At 39.2% G+C, this 19628-nt stretch overlaps 1 protein-coding gene across 1 annotated transcript in view; it reads right to left on the bottom strand.

Moving 5' to 3' along the window:
* The window catches only part of LOC149822094 (uncharacterized), an 81118-nt gene that overhangs the window by 4330 nt on the left and 57160 nt on the right, over positions 1-19628 (bottom strand). The window contains exons 9-17 of the mRNA XM_089980217.1: positions 11780-12118; positions 11481-11687; positions 11289-11387; positions 11126-11198; positions 1519-1646; positions 1093-1396; positions 794-963; positions 532-656; positions 254-371 (exon numbers count right to left, since the gene is read on the bottom strand). Of these exons, the coding sequence (XP_089836343.1) occupies positions 254-371; positions 532-656; positions 794-963; positions 1093-1396; positions 1519-1646; positions 11126-11198; positions 11289-11387; positions 11481-11687; positions 11780-12118 (1563 nt within the window). The remainder of the gene's footprint in view (positions 1-253; positions 372-531; positions 657-793; positions 964-1092; positions 1397-1518; positions 1647-11125; positions 11199-11288; positions 11388-11480; positions 11688-11779; positions 12119-19628) is intronic.

Below are 19628 nucleotides of genomic sequence, written 5' to 3'. Positions count from 1 at the left end.
TTAGGGTATTAGAAATTTATATCACCATCCCTTATACAGCGAGAAATATACATCAATATTAAAGTATAGATATAACGCTGCACAATTAGAAAGTTAAATCATTCAAAATAATATAGTGCATAGAATTCCATTTATGGGTAGTGGATCAGAGGTGACATCTAGATGGAGTGAGCATATAAGTGCATGAGTCCAGAGCACCAGGAACATGATTATGGATGATAATTCTTTGTAACGAAAAATTGAATATGCTCACCAAACCAATATGTCCATTGTCATCAGAACACATTGTTTTGGCCATGTTGGCATTCAAATTCCATCGCAGAACAGACAATAAGGAGCTTTCTCCAACCAGTTCCAAATCTGGGAAAGACCTGAAATATTTTCCAGCTGTCATAATAGATTTTCATAAAATAAATACAAAATCTGAAAAACAATGTATGTGAAAAAATTAAACAAGAATTAGAAAAGTTTTCTGCTCACTAACTTCAAGATCATCTAAACATATAAACTAAGATACAAGAAAGGAAGTGCCTTATCTCAAGAAGTCCAGTCTGATAAAGTAGAACCAAACCAATGGTATTCTCATCCTTTCTAAAAGTTGCTGACCAACAACAAGGCTTTTCAAGATGTACTTTATGAATCCACTTACTGTCGCCCTAAATTAATGAAAATTAGGCAATGTAAATAAAATAATATGAAAATTTTTCTGTTGTTGGGTTGATGCTATTTACTGCAAAAGTTGAAATTCATAAACATGAACCAGCAAAAGTGAAAAACTATGGCCAACACTAACTTCTATAACTGATGATAAAGAGTACAACCGCAACGCATTCTCACAACAAAGTAAAAGAAGCGAATCTGATAGACTCTTTGGAGGACATGATGTCTCATCAAGAACGCTGTTTGTTCCATGGCCAGTTTGAATATCTTCTGATGTGGTTTGGTTTGATGACCTTTCCTGTACTGAAACATCACTGCTTATTAGACAGAACCTCACATGGTGTTAAACATTCAGGATACTAATATCCAACCACAACTCATCGAAAGAAAGGATCATGTAACAGTTTCAAGATGATAAAATAAAATACTTGCCCAAAATATGCATAGAAATTGTGCAAGACTGCTTTTTAGGGTGAAAAAGTCGCGAGCTTATCATGTCACCAGTGGATGCGCTAATAGCAATGATATTGGCATCTCTATCAGCAACAAAGAGGCAGTTCAGCCCCTCAGTCAAGTCCTGCTCTAAAGGCTTAGACTCTGGATGTTCTGAATTATCTATTACATTGCTTATTGGACACAAACATTCCAATGCCATGGAAACAATTGATGAATGCTTGCCACCTAAGCAATCTCTACGAAACATGACTGAAAATGACTGCATGTTAAACATCAATACCTGCATCCAGACAATACAGAAATATATTCAATTCCAAATGATCTCAAGAGACAGCAAATTATGTATTTTTACCAAACAACGAAGTTCTAAATAAGATAATAATCTTAATAATTGATTCTTACTTGACCATCTTCACATCCGACAGCAAGTTGGCCTCCAGAAGTTGAAAACTGAAGTGCTCGAATCGGCGATTTAAGAAGAGAAAATAATGCTACACATTGAAATTCATTTCTGGAGTTCATGGGGTGGACTGCCAAGAAAACAGTCAGGCATCATCGTTACAGCATATAAAGCATACAAGAACAAAAAGACAACATTTCTTCCTTTATTTGCATTAAGAGCTGGAGGGGAACAGTAGTGCTCAACTTGGATGAGCTTGATCTAAACAGAGGTATGTACAAGTTTTTCTTTTATCCACATGGCAGAAGGGCATAGAACCAACCTGTGTAACACCCTCAAAATCCCGGACTTGTAACTTTTTAGGAAAATTTTGAAAGCCTTGTAATCATTCCTTTATCAGAGTTTTAAATAGTAATTCAGCAAAAAATAGTATTTTTGAAATAAAAAGTCAACGGACCTTGGGCGCATTACTTGCAAAACCTTTCCTTTACACAACGGATTTGAAACTCCGTACATTCAAAACCAAATAGATTAAAAAAATACAGTTTTAATAATTTAGAGTTTATACAAATGAGAAATTTTTAAGGAAACCCTTATGCAAAATTACAAAAATGTCCTCAGGAGCGAAACGTCAGGTAAAGAATCTCATCTTGACAGTGTTATAAAAAACGTGCCTTGAGGCGCAAAAGGCGCGGCCCTCTGTGCCTCAAGGCGCAAGCCTGAGGCGATTTTTTTTTTTTACAACAAGACTTCTTAGACATAATCAAAAAGATTTTTGTAGGTTAATCTCATATATTTTCTAGTTATTTCAGTTATGTAATAAGTTTCTTAGTATATTACTATATTTTAACTTTTGTTGGTTAATCTCGTATATTTTTCAGTTATTTCAGTCATGTAATTAGTTTCTTAATATATTTCAACTTTTGTTGGTTAATCTCATATATTTTTCAGTTATGTAATCAGTTTTTTAGTTACTTTTATATGTTAATCTCATATTTTTTAGAATAATCTTATATATTTTAACTTTTGTAGGTTAATCTCATATATTTTTCAGTTATTTCAGTTATGTAATCAGTTTCTTAGTATATTTTAGCTTTTGTTGGTTAATCTCATATATTTTCCAGTTATGTAATCAGTTTTTAGTTACTTTTATATGTTAATCTCATATTTTTTAGAATAATCTCATATATTTTAACTTTTGTTGGTTAATCTCATATATTTTCCAATTATGTAATCGGTTTCTTAGTATATTTTATCTTTTGTTGATTAATCTCATATACTTTTCAGTTATGTAATCATTTTTTTAGTTACTTTTATATGTTAATCTCATATATTTTCCAGTTATGTAATCATTTTTTTAGTTACTTTTATATATTAATCTCATATTTTTTAGAATAATCTCATATATTTTAACTTTTGTAGGTTAATCTCATATATTTTCTAGTTATTTCAGTTATGTAATAAGTTTCTTAGTATATTTTAACTTTTTTTGGTTAATCTCATATGTTTTCCAATTATATAATCAGTTTTTAGTTACCTTTATATGTTAATCTCATATTTTTTAGTACTTATTTGAGATTTTCTATTTCTTATTGGTTGTTATTTCATCAATAAAGCATTTCTTTATTTATTTGTATTTTTAGATATTTTTTTATAATTTTTTTAAAGTTTTCAAAAAAAAATGAGAATTACGCTTTGCGCCTCGAGGCTTACGCCTCGCCTCGGTTTTTGGTGAAGCGCCTCGCTATGCCTCAACGCTTTTCACAACACCGCATCTTGATAACATCACGTCATCGTTTGTCGTTCCAACCTAATTATCACTTGTACCCATAAGACGGGTCAGTTTCATGAAAAACTGATAGGTGCACAAGTATAACAATTTAAGACAAAACTAACACATATTTTATTTCATACATGATATGTAATTCAGAATATGCAGAAATGAGCATACTAATCTTGTTTCTTTATTGTTCCTATATTATAGGACGCCTTCGAAGAATGAACAAAATGAGCATGATTCAGAACCCAACTAATACATACCTCATTCCTTTCGCGGTGTGCAAGTCGAAATAAGTAAAGTGAACATGATAACTTTGTTTCGATATTAGCTGTCTTGAGGGTACGCGCATGAGCGAAACGTAGAAACAACTGAAACTGTTCGGGGGTTATGCTATGCATTTTTTATACCCCGAACAACTAGCTGAGTCCGTTCCTAAAGGGACTACAAGTGACTGAGAGGGAATTCCCTAGAGGAATTCGTAGCGAGGGATGCATTCAACTTCTGCAGAAGTCAATATGATCTACCACCTAGGATAATTTTTAGTAGTCACGTCCCCTAACTCCGATGACTGGGGACACCGAGTCATTTGCTCGAGGAGTAGTTGTTAACAACCTGTCCATCAGAGTTTTTGTACCGTCCCATCATCTCCCTTTACGAAAACAAGAGGCGAATGGATACGTCAGGTTTCTATTTTAACTGACGACTCATTCTACATGCTCTGGTCTTTCAAACCAAATCGAACATCTTACCTGTGAAGGCGATGATCACCCTTTATGTGATTTCAACAATGTGCATTTTGCATGCTTCGAGGTTCTATAAACCTCTCATCCAATCATCGTAGTACTAACATACCATGCATGTCTGATAGTACCGCTACGATGAGAGGGGTATAGGTTTCTCAGAAAGAAACCCTAGCTTTATTGTTTTGTGAAAGAAATGATATAACCATTTTAGTTTAATTTGACATGCTCTGGTCTTTAAAACTAACTCGAGCATCTTGCTTGTGAATGCGAATTATCACCATTATGTGATTTCAATAATGTGCGTTTTGCACGCTTTGAGGTTACCATAAACCTCTTATCCAATCATCGTAGTACTAACATTCCGTGCATGTCTGATAGTACCGCTACGATGAGAGAGATATAGGTTTCTCAGAAAGAAACCCCAGCTCAATTGTTTCGTGAAATAAATGATGTAACCATTTTAGTTCAGTTTGACATGAATTGATCTTTCAAAACATTTTTATACCATTGTGCACTTTGCATGATACAAGATCACCACGAATCTCTCATCCAGTTATCGTAGTATCAAACATGCGACGCATGTCTTGCGATACAACTTACGATAAAAGGGGTATGGGTTTCTCAGAAGAAACCCCAACCACACACATTCCCATGCTCCCATCCGAAGATATCCGGGTGATGTCGGAGATTAAACCAAAGGTAAAACATTTCCTCCTATCGTACTGGTTTGGGAAAAGAAAAACTTAGTTGCAATTAAGCAACCCTCAAGTATTCGAAACTTGCTTTTCAAAACTACGCATTTTTAAAATGCTGGATTCTCGCAAGAAAACCTTTTTCTTTAACATTTTTGCACTCATGCGTAAATCCACGTTTTTTGTAAAAGCGCAAACATGATACAGGGTAGGAACGAATATGCGCTTGAATGTCTTACACGATTGTATCCATGTATGAATTATATATATATATTACATAATGCAATCCAGTGCACATTTCAGCGCGACGACAAAGCAAATGACATAAAGCAAGGCTCAATGTGCGAAACCACACATCGAGCTAAATAAATGTGCAATCAATGCACGAGGTACGAAACCATACCTCGGCTAAATAAATGCGTAAGCAGTGCATGAGGTACGAAACTGTACCTCGACTAAATAAATGTGTAAGCAGTGCACGAGGTACGAAACTGTACCTCGACTAAATAAATGCGTAAGCAGTAGTGTGCGTACATGAAAGCACGACGGCAAAGTAAATGACATAAAGCAAGGCTCGATGCACGAAACCACACAACGAGCTAAATAAATGTGCAAGCAAAAGCCTGTGCACATAAAAGCGCAACAGCAAAGTAAATGATATAAAGCCAAAAAGACAAGGATCGCAAAACTGCGTCGTTGAGTTAAAAGCGTACATATATATAATTATGTTTATTTACAAGTTTTAGCATTGTCCTTTCTTTGTTCTTCATGCAACTTTCCCCTACCTCGAAGATTGTCAGATTCGTTGACGATTCTGAGCGTAGGTCTCAAGTGGCTTGTGTCTCGGTGCACGTGTGGAGTCTGTTCCGCAGAAGTATTCGTCGCCTTGCGAAAATACGAAGGAAAAAGCTTTAAAAAAAATACGTGTTGGGTGTCATGTTCGTGTCGTAGGGACCTGAGGTTAGTCGAGCTCGGTCGGGCCCGACTAGTTGCGAGAGAGGACGGGTGGAGGCAAGGGAGCAACACCCCTGCCTACAAGAAAAAAAAAACACGGGAAGGCATGGGGCGACGGTCTTGCCCTCTGGTCACAACAAAAACAGGCAGGGGGGCGTCGCCCCCTACCCGTTGGCCGAAAAACAAGGAGGGAAGGGTTGCACCCCTGCCTGCTGGCCTGAAAAGGAAAAGGGGAGAGCAGGAGTCACGCCCCTGCCCACCAGCTGAAAAAGGAGGGAGGGGGCAGGGGCTACGCCCCTGCCCGCCGGCTGGACAGAGAAAGGGAGGGCAGGGGGCAGCGGTTGCGCCCCTGCCCGCCGGCCAGACAAAGAAAGGGAGGGCAGGGGCCGCGTCCCTGCCCGCTGGACAGAAAGAGGAAACGGCAAAGGCGTTGCCCTTGCCTGCCTGCCTGCCGGAAAGCCTAGGTGACGGCAGGAGGGCATGCCCTCTTGCCGACTGACCTGAGAGAGAGAGAGAGCAGGGAAGGGGGCGACACCACTCCCCTGCGAAACAGAGAGAGAGAGAGAGCAGGGAAGGGGGCGACGCCCCTCCCCTGCGAAACTGAAACAGAGAGAGACACACACAGAGAAGGAGCAGGGAGGAGGACGACGCCCCTCCCCTGCAATCGAGGTGAGAGAGAGCAGGGAGGGGGCGACGCCCTCCCCTGCGAACCGAGGAGACAAAGGGAGAGGGAGAAAGACGAGGAGCAGGGAGCTTACTTGAAAGGGGCTCGGGGTCGGCTGGAGGTTGCCGACGAAGGCACAGGGGAGAGGGAAAATGCAGGCGAGAGGGGGAAGAGAACGAGCGAGAGGGGAGAGAGACGACGCTGCGTACCTGAGGGTTCAGGTTCCACCGACGTCGAGGTTCAGGCTTTCGGGGTGCTCAGGGAAGAGCCAAGAGAAGGGTGATGTCGGGCGAGGGGGGTCTGTAGAGGGGAGAGCGAAGGGAGGTCGTAGAGAGGGAGAGCAGGGAGGCGGGAGGTTGGCCGGCGCAATGAGAGGCTCCGGCGTGCAAGAGTCGAGCGAGGGGGGGTTCGGGAGAGAGAAGGAGCACAAGGGGGTTTCAGTTTTTTCTTAAACTGAAACCCCCCCTGCGGGTGTTTAAGTAGAAATCGGGAAGGGGGGGGGGGATGGATTCGGATCTCACAACACTTCAGTTTAGATTAAATGGATACAAACACCAATATACAGACTAGCTGCCCTTTTATCAGACCAAATCTAGCTGAGACTGATTTGTTTATCAAACCAAAATTCCAGATAAGAAGGAACCTTGTGTCATACACCACAATGTGAATTTACAACTTATCTTACTTTTCCAAATAAAGGTGCATCAAAATGCCCTTTTAGGGAGAACCAAATACATATGCTGCTTGACTGTTCCAGCGGAACACGCAACATAAAAAAAAACACTTGAAGACAAAACTAGTAACCTGCCTTAAAATCTCAAGCCTAGTAAAAACCTTCTGACCTCAAAAATCAAATGGCAGGCTAATGATGCTCCCTAATCTAACTTTTAAATTACTCAGAGAAGTCAATTTGTGCAGTAAAGAATTCTAAATAATCCATGGGTTCCTGAAACTCAAGTATCAGGCTACACTTGGTAAATCCATGATAGTGTGACTTTAATGCATTACTAAAGTTTATGCTTTTGGAACAAAAACAGATAAAAAAAGACAAACCTGCAAATGATCAAAATTAATGTTAACAAAAGCCCAGATACTATATTCATGCCATAGAGATACCATAGCATCCACATAGAATGCACTAATTGCTAACCAGGAAATTTGATTGCCACCTATGTCACATGGGTACGGGTACCTAATGTACGACAATTTCAAAAATTGCGGGTATGGGGACACGGCTATATATATATATATATATATATAGAGAGAGAGAGAGAGAGAGAGAGAGAGAGAATCCATCTTACGGTCTCTCTTTCTCTCTCTCTCCAGCACCGACAGAAGAAGAAGAGGAAGGAGAAGAAGCCAGGTACGGTACATCTCCCACTGCTCCTCCCCCCTCTCTCCCTCTCCACCACTTTCTTCCTTCTCCTTCATTTCTTCTTCTTCTCTCTATCTCTCTAAAAAAAAACAGAAAGGGGGAAGTCAAGACGAAACCAGAGAGAGTGAGAAGGGAAAGAGAGAAGAGGGAAGTCGAGACGAGAGAGGAAGGGTAAACCCAGAGAGAGAAAACCCTAAAAAAAACTTAGTTTGGGTTGGGTCTGGGTTGGACCTGACCCGGATCAGAGTGGGACCCGACCCAGGGTGTACCCGCACTGTGTCCAATACCTGCACCCGTGTCGTGATGTGTCGACACGGGTACAACACCCATATTGCAGTGTCTATGCTACATAGATTGCCACTGTGACCACTCAAGAGATGAGAAAAAAACTTGTTCAGAAGATACAGCTCTTGTGGGTGATAAAATTCAGCATCAATCAGAACACAAACACAGTACATCCATATTCCACATGTGACCCATTGCACTATAGATTTCGTGGACAAAAAAGGGGAAGTTTTTCTCCCTTATCATGGTAATAATGAATCATGCATGAAAAGGGGAGATGATTGAAAACAGCTAAAATCAGTAGTAACCACACACTGACAAGTAAAACAAAGTTAGTCCATTACACTTACACGATGACCCAGCTTGTGCTACAACAAACCCATGAATATACCTCCTATCACCTCTGACTCTAGGCCAATGTCATAAAGATATGGGTACAACCCATGACACGACTCATGTTCAAAATTTTTTGGAAAAATAGGACACTAGAACACATTTTTTATTTTCAAACAATAATAACCTTTTCACCACGAGAGAGAGAGAGAGAGAGAGAGAGAGAGAGAGAGAGAGAGAGAGAGAGAGAGAGAGAGAGAGAGAGGATTTATCGTGGTGAGGGGGGACCAAAATGGTCCCACCACTTTGACCACAGGTCAAAGTTCAAACACCACCATTTTTTGGATCAGGTCGGGGTTGGACCTGACCCACGGTGTACCTGCACGTCGTGCGGTACCCGTAACCATGTTGACACGGGTACTGCACCCCATATGGAGTGTCCATGTAACATAGGGTGTGTCACTGGGACATAGTTCTAGGCAAAAACAAAATTGAAAAAAGGAAAGAAACCAATTTTTATTTCATTTGATAGGAAACGCTCTTCACATTATATATCCTTGCTTCTCAAATGCCATTTACTCCATAACAATAGTCATAGAAAGGCAACACGGTTCATGAATTGGCTCAATAGAAGATATTCATAAAATTCCAATGTTCAACAATAAATAAAGTCCACGTAGGCATGAAGGGAGATAAAAAAGTAGCATTTCATTAGAATGGGAATCAAAATATTTATCCACCTGAATATATTAAGAGAGTTCTAAAACGCTCCACATTTAGAGGAACAATGAAACCAAAAAAACTAACATAATTTAATAAAATTTAGATGACAATGGATGTTTTGGTCCTCAATTAAAAAAAAGGAGGCTGAGCATAGTAAAGAAAATGAAACCAGTGTTTTAAAACTCGCCGAGTCAACTCGTTGACTCGGCTCGGCTCGCCCCTCCAGCGAGTCAACCCGGCAAGGCAAACTCGGTTTGCCAAAACTCGGGCTGACTCGGCTTGACTCGGCTTGACTCGGCCTGACTCGGGCGAGTTTTGTGATGTTTGAAATTTGTTTTTTGAGTTTCAAATTACAGTTTTTTGAGTTTTGGATGCCTATGGGAAGTCACATTTAGGTTTCATCATCCATTTGTTATGTGAACAAGCATTGTACATATTCAAATATTAGTAGTCTTTTTATAGTTGTGCCATTAATATATTTCCTGCATAGTTTTATACATGAGAAAATTGCTTATTTATGTTGATATTGGGCATTCTGTAAACTTTCAATATGCACATATATCCCTGTTTTACATTTATGGATTTGTTAGAGAGAGAATTAAAACTTTTAAAACAAGCTAGCATATATGATTGGCCATTTTAGGAACCTTAGGTAGTAGCAGACTGAACTCATGGTGACCAAATCCTCTAATTCAAGTCATGAATTAGTCAAAGTGCTTGTATAGATATCAAATTCAATTATTCAAGCAAACCTCTATAGCTCTTTGCAATTGTTTTTATATTCTTATAGACATTTGGAGACTATGTTTACTCAAAAACATGGTTTCAGACAAATTATATATTGTTTTTCTTTTAAAATCAAAAGTTAACAAAACCCGGTCCGAGTCACCGAGTTGACCCACCGAGTCACGAGTCAATAAAGAACGAGTCGAGTTCCGAGTCACGGGTTTTAAAACCTTGAATGAAACCCATAAGTTATCCAATAAAAGTGTCCTTAAACTGACTAGGAAATGGCATCTGCAACACCCAATGTACGGGATTAAACATGTTTTGGAAGATTTAACAGGAACTATAAATTCCTGTCACACTTCTTTAAAAGGAAAACAATTAGAACTCAGTATGAGGAAAAAACATACATAAAACAAGTAGGAAAATGAACAGAGACATAAGAATGAAAAACCAGACATGTAGAAAGTATAAGCTACAAACTGAACCAGAGTTGCCAGTCGAGGAAGCGGGAGCGGGAAGTGGGAAGCGGTAGCAAGAAGCGAGGCACTTCTAAAATTTTAGGAAGCGAAAAGCGCAGGACGACTTAGAAGTGAACTGGGAATCGTCTAGGAAACGAGAAGAGAAGCGGACCGAAAGCGACCTAGGAAGCGAAGAGGAAACAAAGGGGAAGAAACCTAGGATTCAAATGGGAAGCCAATAAGAATCGAGTTTTTCCGATATTGGGCAAAAAAAATTGTTAAAGGCTTCAACCCGCCCCCCCCCCCCCAAAAAAAAAAATAAATCACTTCCTAATATTGGGAAGTGAACGGGAATCGAGTGGGAAACGAAATGGGAAGCATGCTTCCCCATAATAGGAAGTGTGATTCCCATTTAAAAGGGTCGCTTCCCCCCGCGTTTCAAAAGCGACGCGTTTCGCACTTCGGAAACGCATTTCGGGTCGTCCCTGAGTACTATAGTGTTTCTGGTAACCCTGAACTGAAGACAAAATTTTGCCAACCTATTCTAGAAATTATAGGCAGAAAACAAGAAATGTTATTTTTGGCATGAAATTCCCAAGTGATAGAACGAGTCTGGAAATAAAATGAGGAACAAATAATAAATTGCATAAAAGGATATCTCAAAACCTTTTCAAGAAGTTCATACACATCAAGCAATCAATTAATATCAGTTCTAGACAAATGTGTAAGATGTCCATGAGGTCATCATAAAGATGTGAAAAACATGAATCATGGTCATGGAGCAAAAGAAACTCTTATTCAGAAAGTGAGAGATACCATAAAAAGGAAGAACCGAAGAAAACATTCAGAAAGGTATATCATTGAAAGCAGCACCTTCATTTGTTGTTTCAGACACAAAATGACAGCTGCTATCATTAGAGTTTCCCAAGAGTTTGTAGATTCTAATCTGCATCAGGAAGAAAAGGGAAATTGAAGAAAAAAGAAAGGTTATAGAGGAATATACTCAACTGGAAGATGTGAAAATAACTATACCAACCAATCCAGAATGATTTCCAACAGCCAGACTCCCAGAGATGCAACAAAGGTCCAAGGCAGATACTGGAGCAGTGGTGCCAGAAACTTTGACACCTTGTATCTGCTTATTATAAGATTGATGTGGTTACTTTTAAGTAGGTCCAGGGCAAAACAAGAACTGTTTGTAGAGTTATGACCATGATAAGAATCTCACCTCCCCAGCTATGTCAAAAATAAGAGACAATGATGGAAGAGTAGCATCCCACATTCGTACAGAACCATCTTGGTATCCCACTACATACACACGTTCAACTCCTAACGTCCCATCCAAGGACAATGAACTGGGAACACCACCACTCAAGGGCCACTTCTTAATAGTTTTCTGGAAAGATGTTTGTGCAGTTTTCCGTGCTAGGACAACCTATATAAACAGAACGAAACTAAAATAGTCATAAATAATTAAGAAAATCGTGGTTGTGAATCGTGGTTGTGAATGACATCATTCTCTTTTACCTCAGCAAATGTTTGAGATAATTTTCCACCCTTAGGCAGTGGAAAAAACTTTGCCACAAAAATGGATGGATCGACCAAAGGAATTAGACTGGGAAATGGTTCTGCACAAATTGAAGGCATCCCTTCCTTTGAAGATGCTAACATGGATAAGCTTGACTCATTATATGTATGCAACTGCCCAGGATTTGTCAACACAAAAAGAGCTGCACTGCTGCATTTGTCCATTGAGCCAATAACTGGGAGTAAAATCATGTCTGCAAAAGACCCATGAAGTTTAAGGTCTGTACGAGATATGCATCTTAGACTATCCAATCCTGATGACCACTCAAGGCTCAAAACCTGAAATTTAAGGAACTTCAATTATAAATCTTGGATGCTTAAGAGAGCACATATGACCAGACTCCTAGCAACAAAAGCAGATGTATACAAGCTCTACAAAATTAAAACACAGAGAAAAGCACCAAATTAATTCCCATAAGTTCTGCCGATCAGTAGCTATTCTTCAGTCTGATAAATGTTTTGAATTGGTACAAGCAACCTTTCAATCCTAAGATGAGCAACCATTGCAGCATAACCACTTGAACACAATGAAATGAAATATTCACAGATTCTGCGGACAAAAGGGACATAAGTGAAACCAAGCACGATGGACCAGATGACTGGACATGTCTTTTGTTGTGCAATTATTTGTGATGAACTATATTATTTGTTGCATCCCATCTTACAGTATTCTGTACAGGTGATTGGATGCTGATGAGTACACATGTATCGGCTTGTACTCATAGTCATAGTCACAAATATCGTTCTCGGGAATTTCTCGGCAAGTGAATATCTCGGGAGATTTTAAGAAAGCTTGTTTTTCTTGGAAAAATCTCGGTATATTATAATACATGATAAATAAATACGTAATGAAAATTATTATATGTTAAAAGTAAAATTATAACATGTTTGTAAGTATTATGTAATTAATAACTACGTTGGTTGGGTGAAATTTAATAAGCAAAATAATTCAAGTTTTCGAATGAGAGGAGGGAATAGTTCCATATCGATCAAGAGAGAAAAGAGAGACCACTCTTTTCTCTATTTAGGAGAGGCCACTCTCCTTTCCAAATAGGCATTGAGAAGGCACAAAGGATGCCTTTACATTGATTGGCACATAGCCAGATTTTCTTTTCTTTTTAATGTTTTTGTCTCTTTATGCATTGGAAACACAAAATTGCTATCTAAAGATGGGTGTCCACGTAGAAACCTTTTTATATTTCATTATGGAAGGGACGGATTTCAAAGAGAGCCAAAGTTGCGAAACTGCCCTTTTGTAAATTTTTGTCAATGATTTTAAATAATAATCGCAATAACATCGTGATATATTCATAAGTTCCGAGAGTTTGAAAATATCGCGATATAATCGGGAATAATACATTTCCTGAATATATCGCAAAAATATCGTGAGATTTTCAAAATCTCAGAGATGTTTGTGACTATGCTTATACTATCATCAATTCACACATCACTTAATAAAGTTTAGTGGTCAACAAAACACTTCTGACACCTCATGTTGCAAGGCACAATGACAGGTCAGAGTTGGATGTGGGGGGAACCAAATAAAAAGAGTTAATGATGATGATAGCTCCAACAGAGTAACCCGTTATCATTCTCAAGCCACAGCAAAGAGTTAGCCTCATCGTGTTAGCTGAAAAGAGTGAACCTAGGAATAGAAGACCTAAGAGAAGGCATAAAAAGCAAGAACTCTACACACTGCCACTAAAGATCAATAAATGTACATATATGTATACATGTATAAAATAAAAATCCAGCAGAATTTCTTAAGTGATTTCTGTGGTATATGTGATGCACATGTAACTGCTATCTTAGCTAAAGAGAGCATGTGACACACTGGCCAACTGTGTTAATGCAAAGGTGTCACACTCTTTTACTTGGAAACACATTCTACACACAAAAGTATGGCTGTGACATACATAGCCACTTAGCCAGATGTGAGGGTGGGACATCTAGGATGGCCAGAACAGTTTCTTAGCCAAATGAATCCAACATTACCCGTTGATCACAAAATCACATCCCGACAACAGAAGGCAATAATCCCATTATTCATATGCAACAAAGGTATGATAACACCACATTGGAAGCCTTCTTCAACTAACCAAAGTCAATGATCACAACAGAGGGCTCCATAAGAACATAAGCATAACTTCTTTTAGAAAAACAATCTAAACATCCATATGATATGACAGCCAGCTGCAATTGACAATAATTGAAACAACACAACATAGAGAAAAATCTCATGTCAAATCCATATTTTGTGTGTGTTGAGAAGCAGTCACCGTTGCATATGGGTAGTTTAGTAACTACTCAAGAGGTCAGGGGTATTATTGTAAATAAAGTGTTTTAGTCTAATCTCTCTATTTAAGTGAGATTAGACCTAATTAGCAAAATACGATTCTTCTCTTCCTCTCTCTTTCTTTTTCTTTTTCTGTTTTCAGGTAGTCACCCTAGCCGACTTCAACATGGTATCAGAGCCACCCACCCTGGGTGACTAACATTGCCGACGACGACACTGCTCAGCCGCCGCCGCGAGACGTCGCTGCCTGAAGACACCTCTACAGTATCACTGGGGTCGCCTCCGTGCGCAGGTGATGCGAACGATGTTGGTCAGCCGCCGCCACGAGACGTTGCTGCCTGAAAACGTCTCTGCAGTATTGTTGGGGTCGCCTCCGTGTGCAGGTGACGTGACTGCTGTGAAAGTCGTTGTCGCCGCTGCTATCGCTGGGGTCGTCACTGCTTCTGTCGTGACTGGACCGCCGTGTAGAAGACAGATCTGGGTATCACAGCAGCCTCATGACCACTGTCGAGGTCTGAAAGAAAAAAAAAGGTTGATTGATGGTGATGCAGCCAAGACTCAATACGGTTGAAGTTGTAGTCAATGGAGCAGGTATGTGCACGCAGCGCAGAGAGACCCTGACTGTGTCAATGGTACGTAGCAGCAGGTATGGCTGTTGATGGTTGCGTGGATGTCGAAAATGTCTGAAGATGAAGTCGTGGTATGCAGGTTGTCGAATAATATATTTTTTTGGTTGTAGTATGCATCTTGTCGCAGCTTTTTAAGAGTTTATCAGTATGATTAAAATCTGGTAGAGTCGGCTTCTCGAACTGGTAGTTGGTGTGCACGTCAGACCCGAGTTTTCAGCAGTTGGTAGTTGCGTGTGGTTGTATTTCCATGGTTGAAATGCAGAGGTCAGACATAAAGACTGAAACTGTGTCTGATTATAAAGCCTTTGCAAATCCATTTTCATATGGATCATCTGTAAGAGACTAACTATGCTAGATGGTCACGTACGTTCATGATGTCTGTTTCAGGGCATCGTAGAAAACACATTTTGTTGGAAAATGAGCCTACGGACAAAACTGGAATGTATGCTACATGGGAAGAGGACAATGATATTGTTATGTCTTGGATTATGAATAGTGTGCAATCACACATAGCCGACGGGCTTATTTACTACACCTCTGAAAAACAAATGTGGGATAATTTGCAAGATACTTATTCTCAAGAAACTAATGTTAGTCGTATTGTTTAAGTAGAACTGGAGATCTATAAATTGCAGCAAGGAGAACAAACTCTAGCCCAGTATTATGCCTCCGTGAAGGCAACTTTTGAGAGACTAAATGCTCATAGACCATTATGTTATGACAAACAAAAACTACACCAGGAGCATACCATGGTCGCACGGTTCCTGACTGGCTTGTCAACTGAATTCTCAGTTGCCAAAGTTCAGATGTTCTCACTCTTGCTGAGGCATATAATCGACTAAGAAGGCTTGCCATGTCCCTTCCTTCATCTCAATCAGAATCACAAACCTCTGCTCTGTCCGTTTCCTATGGTCGAGGCCGAGGTTTTCATAATTCTCGAGGTCGTGGACGTGGTCGAGGCTCGAGAGGACGAGGCAAGCTCCAGAGTACCTACTGCGGAAGATTTGGGCATTTAAAAGATAGATGTTTTGACAAGAATGGTCGATCTCCCGCATCTTCAGCTAAAGTTGTTCCTACAACACAAGTGGCCAAACCTGAGTCCCCCACTATTCCTCCTAGTGATTCGGTTACATTCACTCGTGCTGAGTATGATGATTTTTTGGCACATATTCTGTCTAGTTCCCTCGTGGCTGATATTGCATGCTCTGCAGGTGATGAATTATCTTGCCAAGGTAGTAGGTGGATTATTGATTTCGGTGCATCTAGCCATTTGTGTGGAAATAAATGTGATTTTTCAAAGTTGAATAGTATTGCTAATCATAAACAGGTTGTTCTTGCTGATGGGAGTTCCTCTCCCATTGTTGGCCAGGGAAATATCTCCATCTCCCCTACTCTTCAGTTATCAAATGTTCTCCATGCTCCTTCATTCCCTTAAAATTTGTTATCTGTTAGTCGTGTTGCAAAGGAATTGAATTGTCGAGTAATAATTGATCCTGCCTGTTGCACTTTTCAGGACTTGCTGACAGGAAAGACGATTGGTGGAGGCTATGAGGAAGGTGGAGGCTATTATCTACACCAAGCAGTTGGCTTTGTTCATTCCGCAGTTGAGTCCTCTTCTAGTCCGCTGCTTTGGCATCATCGTCTTGGTCATCTTCCGTTGCTTAAATTGCGTAGAGTTATTCCTCACATCTCGTCATCCACAACTCTGCTGTGTGAAGCATGTCAGCTTGGGAAGCATCATAGGAGTTCATTTCCGTTCAGTCAGAGTCCTTCAAGTCAAAATTTGTTTGATCTTCTTCATGTTGATGTTTGGGGTTCAAGTAGAATTCCTAGTCGTTTTAAGTGTCGTTATTATTTAGTCATTGTAGATGATTTTTCCAGATTATCTTGGGTATTCTTGTTAAAAGATAGGGCTGAAGCTCCCATTATTCTTAAATCCTTGATTATTGAAATAAAAACTCGGTTTAATTCTTGTGTCAAAGTTGTTCGCACTGATAATGCGCTTGAATTCAAATCCTCTGAATTATTATAATTTTACAAAAATCTTGGGATCCAACCTCAGACTTCTTGTCCTCGTACCTTGCAACATAATGGAGTAGCGGAGCGCAGGCATAAACACATTCTAAATGTTGCCCGTTGCCTTATGATTCAGTCTAATATGCTTGCGTCTTACTGGAGAGATGTGGTTCTAACCAGGGTTACCGGAAGCGCCTAGCTAAAAGGGGAAGCGCGAAACGTCGCGCTTCCGAAGCGTGGGGGGAAGCGTCCCCCTTTTTTGGGAAGCGCATTTCCCTTTAATGGGGGACACACTTCCCTTTAATGGGAAGTGCGCTTCCCATCACGCTTCCCCCACGCTTCCTCCTCGCTTCCCCTGTTTTTTTCAATTTTTTTGTATTTTTTATTTTTTATTTTTATTTTTTTCGCTTCCCCCTCGCTTCCGAGACGCTTCCTAGGTCGCTTCCGAGACACTTCCCGAATCGGTCCTAAGTGGTCCCACGCTTCCCTGCTTCCTAAAATTTTGAAAGTGCCTCGCTTCCCGCTCCCGCTTCCCGTATCACTTCCTCAACTGGCAACCATGGTTCTAACTGCAGGATACCTAATAAACCGTATGCCTTCAACCTCTGTGGGGGATCATATTCCCATTCAAATTCTCAGACCTGAAGCTCCTCTTTTCCCTATCTCACCAAAGGTGTTTGGTTGTGTGTGCTTTGTGCATAAACATGGTCCCAACCGAGATAAATTGTCACCCCAATCTATAAAATGTGTTTTTGTTGGGTATCCCAAGCACAAAAAAGGATATCGTTGTTATGATCCCATATCCCAGAGAGAGTATGTCAGTGCGGATGTTTCCTTTTTTGAGTCTATCCCATATTTTTCTAGTACTTCTCCGAGAATACATGTTAGTCAAGGTGATTTATTCCCTCTTCTTATTCCTCCTTTTCTATTAGAGTCTGTTAGTCTTGAGCCTCTTGTTCCCAGTTCGACTCCGTCTCGTTACAAAAATCCTCCTGTGGTCATTTTTGTTAGTGAGAACAAAACACTTATATCCAAAATGTCTTAATCTAAGATAACCAGAAGAGATTTTAAAGAGTTTTTCATAAGGAAAAATATTTTGAAGCTTATATGAAAGAAGTCTGATAATAAAGTACACAACAGTCAAACAAGCTTCAACCTAAAATTGTTTAAGAACATTTTTTTTAAATTAAAAGAGTTCTAGTGGTCTTAATTATGTGACTATGTTTTCTCTCAGCTAATCCATTTTGTTGAGGTGTATATGCATTAAAATATGTAATCTCATATAATATCTCATATGTAATCTCATAGACAAGTAATGTTTTATCTCCTTTCTAGTTAGGATTTTTCGTTTAATTAATTCTAGTTAAAATACAACTAGAATTAGCCAAACCAGTCCATCATCGGACTGATTTGGCTTTACCTTTTTGACTAGTCAAAAAGGTACCTTTTTGACGTCAAAAAGGTAAATCCAAAGAGAGCGGTTGGACTCCCCAACGACTCTATTAGAGCCGTTGGAGAGTCCAACAACTCTCTTAAGGCTTCTCTCTACCTCTCTATAAATATGAGGCTATTCCCCTTGTAAAGAATTACTCTTGTTTTGGGTTTTTATCCCAAATCAATAAAATTGTTTATTTTTCATTTTTTTATACCCGTTTCGGGTAGTGTGTATTCTTGAGTTCTCTTTGTGAACCTTTGTGGTTCTTATGGTGTATTTGTGAGAACTTGTTGAGAGACATTTGTTGTAGTGTATTTTTCACTTTCTTACATATAGGCACATGATCTTTGATGTAAAATCTTATTGTTTTCAAAATAAGTTTTGAACCCATTTTACATAAACTCTCACCCAAAGTCAGAGCCAAAGATACAAATTTCAGTTTTAAACTCACTTTTGATAAGGTTATGATATTTTTTAAAACCTTCAAAAACTTTATACTTGTGCCTAAAAAAGTATATCCAAGAAAATCTAGTATAATCATCAACAAATATCACATAATAAGAGTAACTACCTTTAGATAAGACAAAGGAAGGTCCCCATACAACCGAGTACACTAATTCAAACTGTTTAGAAGAAAAGGTTTTTTGGGGAAAGGAAAGAGCTTTCATTTTGCCAAGAACACAATACTCACAATAAAAATTTTCATTACAAAATTTGTTCAAATGTGGTATATGGGATAACTTTGATAAACTAGGATATCCTAGCTTTTGATGCCACAAAACTATGTCTACATTTTGAACATTATAACAAAAATTATCTTTTGAAAACAAAAGGCAATCTATGCAGAGGTCACATTCTCTATGTTCTTTCCCAATCTGCTTCCTGCACTAGAGATCTTGCACCCAATATTGCTTAGATGAAGAGACACTACACCCATGGTCGGTAATTGGAGAAACTGAGAGAAGGCTTAAATTTAATTTTGGCACAAATCTAAGTTTTGGAATAGAAAATTTTGAAATACTTTTGAAATTCCCAATAGCTTTTATATTAAGAGATAACCCATCAGTGGTAAAAACATTATTTTGCGTTGAATTAGTGCAATATTCGAAAAACAAAGAGATATGTGTAGTCATATGAAATGAGGCTCCAAAATCTAAAAGCCAAGAAACCTTATCGGGAGGTGAAGACGTAGAGACTGCAGCTTCTATTACAATTTCTTTATCAGCCATTGCGGATAAGAAGAGGAGAAAGAGAGATAGAGAGGCAAGAAGAAGAGGAAATGTCCTAAGTTGACGTACACATACCGTAAGCTTCTTTACACAATCCGAGCTTTCAACACCTTTTTTTTCAAATCCACACACCTTTAAGAGCTTTCGGTTCTTATACCATATAATGAAATAACAAGTGCACAAA

Source organism: Nuphar pumila, chromosome 11 (genome assembly GCF_984573655.1).
Source record: "Nuphar pumila chromosome 11, dmNupPumi1.hap1.1, whole genome shotgun sequence".
NCBI lineage: Eukaryota > Viridiplantae > Streptophyta > Magnoliopsida > Nymphaeales > Nymphaeaceae > Nuphar > Nuphar pumila.
The sequence above is the reverse complement of the archived record's forward strand: the minus strand, read 5'-3'. Positions and strand labels throughout refer to the sequence as shown.